Source organism: Octopus bimaculoides, chromosome 19 (genome assembly GCF_046866305.1).
Source record: "Octopus bimaculoides isolate indiv1 chromosome 19, ASM4686630v1, whole genome shotgun sequence".
Lineage (NCBI taxonomy): Eukaryota > Metazoa > Mollusca > Cephalopoda > Octopoda > Octopodidae > Octopus > Octopus bimaculoides.
The window spans coordinates 52,282,950-52,294,392 of NC_142946.1; the positions used below are offsets into that span (position 1 = coordinate 52,282,950).

The 11,443-nt window shown below is 36.1% G+C and overlaps 1 protein-coding gene across 1 annotated transcript in view; it reads right to left on the bottom strand.

Moving 5' to 3' along the window:
* The window catches only part of LOC106879061 (long-chain-fatty-acid--CoA ligase 4), a 35,722-nt gene extending 24,504 nt beyond the window's left edge, over positions 1 to 11,218 (bottom strand). Inside the window, exons 1-3 of the mRNA XM_089366426.1 lie at positions 11,154 to 11,218; positions 8,453 to 8,609; positions 6,650 to 6,865 (exon numbers count right to left, since the gene is read on the bottom strand). Of these exons, the coding sequence (XP_089222552.1) occupies positions 6,650 to 6,865; positions 8,453 to 8,609; positions 11,154 to 11,218 (438 nt within the window). The remainder of the gene's footprint in view (positions 1 to 6,649; positions 6,866 to 8,452; positions 8,610 to 11,153) is intronic.
* Between the last annotated feature and the right edge of the window lie 225 nt (positions 11,219 to 11,443).

Consider the following 11,443-nt stretch of genomic DNA (forward strand, 5'->3'; position numbering starts at 1 on the left):
TTTATCACAGTAATGTACTTTTATGAAGAACTAAACACACACACACACACACACACACATACACAGTACAAAATATCAAATCCTACACCTCTGTCTATCTTAATCACTGGCACTTTATGCTCCACCCAAAGACTCAACATTTTCTCAGCCCCCAATTTATTGAGGTGAATGACCGGTTCTCCCCAAAACACGACAAAACACCTACAGCAGGAAGCGACATCACCACGATTCTGGAGTCTCTGTTAAATGAATTTATTTGTTCAGCTTTCATTTTGCTTTTCTACTACTTCTGTGCTCACAACAACAACAACCAAAACAAAAAGACAGTCTATCTTCATCGCCATTACAACAACCACAGTAACTACTATAATTACTAAATGTTACTGCCGCCACTGCCAACACCACTACCACCACCACCACAAAATATCAGTTACAATCTTATTCCTCCCACCACGATAATTACTCATACTGTTATTTATTTTTCGTCGTTTTATTTTGTATTTTTTTTTTACCAAGTCTGAAGGGCAGTAGTAGGAGGTGAAGCTGGGATAAAGCGATTCAAACAAAGAATGCCACTGATAAAACTCCAAACCAGGAAACCATGTTGATGCTGTTGTTGTTATTTAACCCCAGGTCAGCCCACATCTAGCATACCTCAACCAAATGCATTCCATCAATAACCATCCAAACAGATTTTTTTTTCTTTTTGTTTAAGCATAATGCACTTAGGACTATATTAACTTATGTGTCTTTCCCTCTTTATTTTAAGAGGGCAAAGTGTAACGCAAGAGAGATTTGACTACAGTTTCTAGTAGAGTCCTTCATTATATGTAAAAAGATTGGCTATTCTAATGTGCTTTGTTCTGTAACCACATAACTTATGCATCGGCAATTCTCACCTGACACGTAAAGAAAATTATTTGCAAGAGATATTGGAACATTGGAAAGGAATGCCTTGCAACTTTCAGTCCAGCTCTGGGTTCAAGTCTTGTTAAGTTCAGATTTTAAATGTTTTTATTGCCCACAAGGGGCTAAATACAGAGGGGACAAACAAGGACAGACAAACAGATTAAGTAGATTATATCGACCCCAGTGCGTAACTGGTACTTAATTTATCGACCCCGAAAGGGTGAAAGGCAAAGTCGACCTTGGTGGAATTTGAACTCAGAACGTAGCGGCAGACAAAATACCGCTAAGCATTTCGCCAGGCGTGCTAACATTTCTGCCTGATCAAGAACACGTTGCCCTCTCACAAAATTGAATTCACAATTGGAGTAACATGAAATGAAAGACCTTGATCAGAGATACTAAGGGCTGTCTCATCTGGGAATTGAAACTACAATTGAATCAACATGAAACAAGGTGCCTTGATCAAGGACACAATGCACTGAGCAGCCTGGATTTTGAACCGACAACCTTACAATTTAAGTTAAACATCCGAACCACTAGGCAGCTGGATAAACTAATCACTAATCAACTTTGCTAGCCAAGAGGATGTTAGTAAATCCAGCTTTTATAGTTCATGCAGCATTCATCTGCAATGCTATTGATTGCCAAGAAAATGTACAACAGAGAAAGAATCAATGATCGGAGAGAGCACCGTGTAAAGGGGGCTGAACGATATGAACACCATCATGGAGCCAATACAATGCAGGGTCAATACATCTGAATGAAGTTGAGGTGTAAGGCACAGAGAAGAGTGTGTGTGTGTGGGGGGGTTATATGAAGGGGGAGAAGAAAGCTGATCAGACGAAGAACAGATTAGGGGATTCATGCACAACTGAATGTGTTCTGCTGATCAATGTGAAGTAATTCGGAACAATAACGCCTGCGCTGTAACTGTAGTGTGTGCGCTTGGGTGTGGATAACTACACTTATAAACTCTTGCTGTCTTAAAAGTCCTATGCAGCAAATCACATATTGCGAGGAGTGGGTGCACAGAACATTGCAGCAGAGAACTTTTACGCAGAACATGCAAGTGTTTGAGTATATAAATAAATACACACACACACACACACACACACACACACACACACAAGTAAGTACATAAATGCAAAACAAGGTGGAAAAAACAGTACTCACATACCAAAGATAGAGTAAAATGCTTTTGATTAAAGCAAAAATATCTCCACAAAATGTTACTCAGAGTTTCATGTTACCATTCATCCAACAAGTGTCTGACAAACAGTACCATTAAACTCTGGAGAAACAGTTTGTGAAGAATTTTACAGCTTTAATAAAAAGAGTGTGTGTGTGTGTGTGTGTGTGTGTGTGTGTGTGTGTGTGTGTGTGTATATATATATATATGCGAGTAAAAATAAATACAAAAAAGGTGGGTTTTTTTGTATGATTGTGTATAGAGGAATATATTATTTTGCTTAAAAGAGTTCCAACACTGTCTGTTTTTTATGTTTTATTTATATTCCTGCAGAACTAATGTGGGGTATAGAATATGGAATATACAATATATAATATGATATACAATATACAATATAAAATAAAATAACATAAAAATGGATGGCACCATGAAAGAAAGTATTGAATGTAGATGAAATATTGAGTGTTCAATATAAAGGATCAAATATATAAATATATAAATATATATATATAAAGGCGACTCGAGTTTCAGGGCTATTTCCCTTCGTCATGGCCGGTATGACAGACTTTAACATATATATATTTATTCGCTTATATTTATATAAGGGCATTACTACAGAATAATACCACAAACAAATAATTGTATTCTTGGGAATAGAAATTTCCCTTATGAATTTTTTTACACACTGGCTTCCTGATAAAATTCGTGTAAAAGATTTTTATCCTTTTTTGAATTTATTAATCAAATATATTTATTTATTGATAGAAAGGACAACAAAAGAAAGAAAGAGACCTCCATATTATATAAATAGAGGAATTTATCTGTAAAAATATGTGGCACTTATTCGGTAGCCATGATAAAACTCCGAGTTTCGGATGCCGGGGTGCGAACACACACCGCCATCTCTTCAGTTATCCGGCCATTGAAAATTCCTGTGAAAAATGACCGTTAAACAAGTAATTTCCTTTTGTTTAATGGTCATTTTTCACAGGAATTTTCAATGGCCGAATAACTGAAGAGATGGCGGCGTGGGCTCCCACCCCGGCATCCGAAACTCGATTTTATCATGGCTACCGAATAAGTGTCACATATACATAGATATATACATACATATATGCACACACAAATATATATACATACACACACATACATGTACGTATATATACATAAATATATATATATACACATGTATATATACATACATGCATATATACATACATATACATATATATATATATATACATACGTATATACATATATACATACATATACACACACACTCACATACCTATTGATATACATACACACATACTTGCTTATATATATTGTATACAGTTATATATGCATACTTTCTGTATATGTATTATGTATGTGTATGTGTGCATGCATACACACACACACCTATATACACAAACAAATGAAAAAGAAGGAAAAAATAAATTCTATTCCAAATAGAAAATAAATTCTATTCCAACATGCGATGGGTGAAGGTTTGGTGAATGCCAATAACTATCACACTCGCACGCATACATGTTTACATAAAAAACAACTGAAAGAAAACACTGGTAGACGAAATTAAACACTGTATATATTTAATACAACTAGTTAATAGTCTAGCCAGAGAACTGCAAGAAGCATTACAGCAGTCGACCATCCCATGTTATGGACACCATAATCTGGTTTGGATAGAATAGAATGTGCACGCATGATATATGATATAGAATATACGGATTGTTATGTCGTTATCAAATATAAATTAAATTTGAGTTTGTATGCCATGTAACTTGATTACCATATATGTGTATATGTTTGTGTGTACACATGTGTGTGTGTGAGTGTATGTATGTATATATGTATATATACATATATATAGATATATATATATATATATATACACACACACACACATATATATGTACACATGTATATAGGCACACACACACACCTATATATATATATATATACACACACACATATGTACACACACACATATATATACATATACATATATATATATATATATATATATACATATATATATACATATACAAACAAATAATCTAATCAGTCTGTGACAGTCATGAGGCCAAACATCCCTGAAAGTTTCATCCAAATCCATCCAATGGTTCTTGAGATATCTTGCCCATGGACAAACAAACAAACAAACAAACAACTGAAAATAATACCTCCACCTTCACTAAGGCGGAGGTAATAATAATAATAATAATAATAATAATAATAATAATAATAATAATAATAATAATGGACAGGTAATCATGACTACAATGAAGTGATTTACACACACTCCAATGCAACACTCCTCCCAAAAACATACAGGAATAAACTCATACAGTAAATAATCAATAAAATGAACAAACCCCCACAACATGTGCCATAGAGGGCCAACACTCAACAGAAGAACACAAACTGCACAAATAAATAACACAATAAAAAAAAAACACTCAACAAACAATCATTAAATGACAAAATGTCATCAGCCTTTCTAACTACACACACACACACACACACAGACAGAGTTCTTCTGATGTTACCGAATTATGCATCAGATCACATCACCAGATATTGAGTAAAGTACAGAGTACAAGAAAGGAAGGCGTGGACTTTCCCTCCCGACAGTCAATACTAAGAGAATGGAGTAGACAAAGAAAACGAAAATAATAATAATAATGCACTTGCTGATAGCAAGAATGACGATGATAATGAAGATCGTTTAAGATACTCATACAGAATTATGAAAAGAAATAAAAAGCCTTAACAATAAAATGTGCAACAGAAAGCTAACAGTCAAAAAGACAGGAAGCTATTTTCTTGAATCAACATCAACCATTATCTCTTTACTTAACTTAGCCAATCCGGAAACTAAGTTAACAAACAAACGAGTTTAGACATTTCTTTTCTTTTTTCACCATTGTCAATTATTTCAATATTAAGCTCTCTCTCTCTCTCTCTCTCTCTCTCTCTCTCCTTTTCTCTGATCTATTTATCTATCTTGTTTGTTGTGGACTAACTTACACCTAGTCAAATTGCCTTGACTAACTTTTCTTATATATTCAACAAGACACAGGTTGCCATGGTTAATTTTCCTTCAAACAATATCAATTAGCGATCCGACCTGATTTCAGTTACAAGAGGAGTTTCACATTATCCTCTACTTATTCAAAAATAGTGGGGTTTTTTGAAACCACCACCACCATCAGCAGCAGCAGCATTTTTTATTCAATGACAGTAAAAACAAGTTAATCATCCTTGTAATTATGATAATCAATGTGACATACATTGTTTCTAAAATGTCCGTTTGAATAAGTTTGCACTACTTTCGGCCTTCCATACATCTCAGTTCCTTGTTCTGACAGCTCCAGTCCACTCTTGCATTGACACATTCACTCGCATTGCAGAAAACATTGTTTCATATACTACTATTGCTATTTAGCTCAGGGTCAGTCCAGATTGAGCAAGACAGGAATCAAAAATGTTTGAATAATTCTTATTATGCGTAGGAGTGGCTGTGTGGTAAGTAGCTTGCTTACCAACCACATGGTTCCAGGTTCAGTCCCACTGCGCAGCACCTTGGGCAAGTGTCTTCTACTATAGCCTTGGGCCGACCAAAGCCTTGTGAGTGGATTTGGTAGACGGAAACTGAAAGAAGCCCGTCGTATATATGTATATATATATATATATATATATATATATATATGTATGTGTGTTTGTCCCCCCAACATCACTTGACAACCGATGGTGGTGAGTTTACGTCTCTGCAACTTAGCGGTTCGGCAAAAGAGACCGATAGAATAAGTACTAGGCTTACAAAGAATAAGTCCTGGAGTCGATTTGCTCGACTAAAGGCAGTGCTCCAGCATGGCTGGCATGGAAGATTGTGTGTGTGTGTGTGTGTGTGTGTGTGTGTGTGTGTGTGTGTGTGAGCATGTGAGTACCTAATGATCTAATTCACAATTCTTACTCATATATGTAATAAATACAATTATTATAGACATACAGCGTAATTAGTGCTAACATTTCTAACTCAGGAATTTGGAGGAGACATTAGTAAGCTAATTAGAAACAATTATGCAGATTGATGGGAAAATAATATTAGCTGTTGTCCAATATTGTCGTAATTATTCCATGTCAGACAACTACACATCATGTATTTGGCAGGCAAAAATTACACTTCCCTGTGTATGCTGAAGAAGTGATGGGCGAATCGCTAAGTAAACGTGCAAGAACATATACTGGCTGATGTAAATAACTGTTTCAAATTTTGGCACAAGGCCAGCAATTTTAGGGTAGGATTGGCCAGTCAATTACATCAAGGTTAGTACTTGATTTGTACTTTATTTTACTCACCCCAAAAGGATGAAAGACAAAGTTGTCCTTGGCAGTATTTGAACTCAGAATGCAAAGAGCCAGATGACCTGCTTGCTAAGCATTTTACCCAGTATGCTAATGATTGTGTCCGCTTGCTGGTTTGTGCAAATAATGCAAACTCTATACTCTAAGTGCAAAACAATTGTGTTTTTAAAGCCCACGTACCTTCTTGAAAACTCTCCCATTCTGTTGCACCTCGTCCTCGACACTGAGGACTTCGCGTGTTCCTAGACATGGTCTTGGTCCATAAAGCTTCACAGCTCGACAGAACAAATCGTCAACAGTGACACACTCATCCTGAAACAAAGCTGTTGTCAACTCTCCACCAGGACAATCCACAGATCGGTAAGGAGAGTCAGGTGTGCCATGGACTGATCTAGCCTGGATTTAAAAATATAAAAAAAAAAGCATTCATTAGATTAACTTGTCAGGTTATGAATTTTGAACATTATTTTAATAATAATAATAATAATAATAACACTGTGTAACACGATTTTTGTCCTTGGGTAGCAACTGTTATTTTTTATTTGCTTACCCCTAGAAAGTATGAAAAATGGCTAATATTTCCTTCAAACTTTGTTTGCATTACATTTATTCAAACCCCATGGAATCCCTCTCAACACATGGCTATGATGCTCATCATCCTGCTCATCATCAGATGCACATATTGTCAGCCCCTAAGGGACGTGCCCAAGTGGTTATGGTCAAGCAACTGACAAGCAAATCTGTGGTATTGAGCAGAATATTTTCTATAACAATATTTCTGCTTCAGCAACTCAGTACTGAATCTGTCTGAAATGTTATGGAAAACAGGTCAGTTTGAAAACCTTGATGTTCAGGTCACAAAAGCAAAGTTTGAAGGGAATAGTAGTCATTTCCTTTGATTTCTAGACAGAAGCAAATAGGAAAAACACTTACCGACCAAAGACAAGAAAAAAATTAAAATGTAATAATAATAATGAGGATGGTGATGCTGGAAGAGGGTGAAACTGAAAGCTAAGTAGTATCATTACTGCTTCTATCATGGCCAGCATCTACATGGGACTTGAACTCAAAACCACAAGATAACAAAGTACTTAACAATGATACAGTCTTCTCACTTGGTCAGAACAACGAGCAATTCTACTGCACAGTAGCTTATTACAGCTAGTTAGACTGGACCACTGAGAATTAAATGTCCTGGTTTTAAGGACTCAACGAAGTTGCTACATGCAGGATTTAAACTGCGTATATTGTCCAGTGCCAACATAGCCAGCTGTTGCAGCTCCTTTGGATAGTACATACATTCACGTGTACATTGTGTGTGTTATTTACTGAAGATATAAATTATATGGACCTACTAACACAGCATGCTACCTTAGTCTGCTTGAGCCTAAGTCAGCAGGGAACAGTGGTTGTAAAATGATTCTCTCTCTCTCTCTCACACACACACATCCGTGCATGTATATATATATATGTCATTATCATCATCATCATTTAACGTCCGCTCTCCATGTTGGCATGAGTCGGACTGTTCGACATGGAGCTGGCTAGCAGGGAGCTGTCCAGACTCCAACTGTCTATTGTGGTATGGTTTCTATGGCTGAATGTCCTTCCTAGTGCCAACCACTTAACAGCATGTGCTGAGTGCTTTTTTACATACCACCAGCATGGGTGCATTTATACAGCACCAGCACAGATGCACTAAGATAGCACCGGCACAGGTGCTTTTTAAGTGGCACCAGCACCTGAATGGACAAGCCTATATGTGTGAAAGACAGCAATTTTACTTAGCTTGACATGTCTCATCAAGTACAGCAAATTGCCACATTTCCTGGTCCCTTGTCATTTCCTCATGTGCATTTATATGCCCACAATGAGTGCCTGGTTTAGAAACATGGCTGTTGTAAGCCCACCACCACCACCACCACAACACTTCAAACTTAAACTAGGATAATCACAATACTATAAGAAATACTCAAAGCCTACCTTGATCCTGCTGGAAGCCTTTAACTTCTCTGCAGGCTTGCACACTAGATAGTATGGAATGAATGTCACCACACCATAGAGATGAACAATGGCCTTGAAGAAGCCAAAAATTATGGAGAAGAAAACGTCATTCATCTCATTGCTAAAAGTAACACACCTGAAAAGAAAAGAAAAGATGATTAGTGAAAGGTGTCTTATTAAGACATGCAGCTACTAAGTGAGCAACTGCTCACCCTGCTACACGTGAGGCTTCTTAACTTAGACATAAAGCCACATATTTTAAGGGAGGAAAGAGTCAACTGGTCCCAATACTTAATGGGTACTTATTTTATCAATTCTGTAAAAGTATAAAAGACATTAATGACTCTAGTGGGATTTGAACTCAGAATGCTAAATGACATAATAATTGGTGCATTAGAAACTGTAAGCAAAGATACAGACAAATGGTTGAAGGAGGTTGGGAAAGAATGTCCTGTAGAGCTTCTACAGAAAGTTTACCTCTTAGGGGCAGGAATGATTATCAAGAGGGTTTTAAGCACTTGAAAAACTATTGGGAGATTGTGAATACCTAAGGTCACAGGTAGTAACTCGCTACCTACATAGATTCTACTAGGAATAGAAACGCACCTAATAATGATAATAATAATAACACTTTCTACTCTAGGCACAAGGTCTGAAATTTTGAGGTGGAGAGCAGGGGCTAGATAATTACATCAACTCCAGAGCTTGACTGGTACGTATTTTATCAACCCTGAAAGGATGAAAGGCAAATTCGACCTTGGAATTTGAGCTCGAAATGTAAAGAGGGAGTGCTACTAACCCCTTTACCTTGTTCAGCAGTGATTCAGTCAGCTCACTGGCTTAATAATAATGATAATAATAATAATAAAGATGATGATGATGATTCATTTTACTACCACAAGGATGATGGATGAAGGACATCAGAACAAACTACGGAAAAATGCCGAGTATTACATCAAGCATGAAAAGTAAAATGATAAATGGAAGCAAACTGGCAAATAAATAATACGACCACATGAAAAGAGACTTGTATTTATAATCAACTAAAAGCTTTATGGCAACAGTTCAAAGACTGAAACTAGTAAAATAATAGAAATGGGGTGGGTGGAAGGGTGGCATATATGTGTAAAAGTCTGTGTGCAAGCGCACATGATACTGCAGATGTAAATGGTACAACAAAACAAAGTAATCATTATATTTGTAGAGTCAATACACATAAAAGTGTAGAAAAGGAGATGTAGTTTGGTTTCTTGGGTTAAGGTGTGTGAAAATTTTATTGTTATGTTTGGGTGGCACACACTGTTTCTAGCACTCAGTTTCACTGATGTGGGCAGGTCTTCTCTAGAACCTCATAGTGCCAAACATCTTGGTCTATTGCCATATCTGAATAAAAATTTTATACTAAAATTAACAAAAATATGTTTGCACATTCCTTATTAAAATCAAGGCAGAAGGTTGTCTTACATATATCCATAGGTCCTCTATGCTCTCAAATGCAATAACTTGATTTTTAAAGGTCAAACATGCCATACAAATGTAATGACTATCTCATATAAAAGGGTATTCATGTATTTTTTTATTGCATATAATAATTATATCATATAATAACAATGGGACTATATGGCCTCTATCATCCAGTTTTACTTGACTGCTGAATAATCTTCACTAAACAATTGATGATTTAAGTTCAGGGTATATCTATGTGTACCAAGCTAATCAGTGGCAAGTTCTACTTAAGTAGCTGGCGAAAGAACATTCCTATCCACGTATGTTGCTACCTGGAGAACAGAAAATTTCAGCCACTTCAGCTAATTTTCAACACACACACACATCTAGTTGAAGTGTAATATCACCAAACCCTTCTACTCTCTAAATTCAAAAACCCCAAATGCAATGTGTGTGTGTGTGTGCGCGTCCCCCACCCCCCACTGCTTGACAAGCAGTGCTGGTGTCTTTACATCCTCATAACTTAGCAGTTTGGCAAAAGACACTGATAGAATAAGTACCAGACGTTTAGAAAAGAAGAGTATAGGAGTCAATTCATTTGACTAAAAGTTTTTCAAGGCAGTACCCCAGCATGGCCACAACTAATGACTGAAACAAGTTAAAGAAAGGTAAATTAATAGAACACACAGGGAAAATAGGTTTCATTCCAAGACACCAATCTTTTCTCCTAACTTACCCAAATAACACTTCCGAACAGTTGTTAAAGACACATGATGCTATTGTTCCATGTTTGGTAAAGATTTTGAGTAACATTTAATAACAGGCAATCAGTAAATAATATTTTTAAAAAATAACTGAAATATATTATTGCAAGAATTTTTGTGTATTATATATATATATATATATATATATATATATATATATATATACACACACACACAGCTCTCTCCCTGTTTCTTTCTATATATATATATATATATATATAGAAAGAGAGAGAGGGAGAGAGATGTGTATATGTGTGTGCATGTGTGTGTGTGTGTGTGTGTGTGTGTGTGTATATATATATATACACACACACACACACACACACACACACACACACACATGTATGTATGCAAATAAAAGTCCAACTGAGAGAGTAGGACAAATAAAATCCAAGTTACACAGGTTCCGTTGCTATCAGATCCTCGGATGTAATAATTACCCAACAAGGAGTATCCATCTAACTACTTACCAGGCCAAAGATACCTTAATTATATGAAGGTTACATTGTCGTTTGGGAATCCAAGGACTCCTCATTGAATAATTATTATTACATCAGAGGACCTGCTAGCTAGGAAACATATGCAGTCTGGAGTTTACCCTGTTCCACTCCCTCAATTTCGATTTTTATTTGCACTCATAGCAACTCTAATTGATAACTATAAATTTCTTCAGCTTATCAAACTTCAATATGGGGAAAAAACCTACAACGCCAATAAATTATTGTTCCTGAATGATGTTTTTTATACCTATAAGGATCGC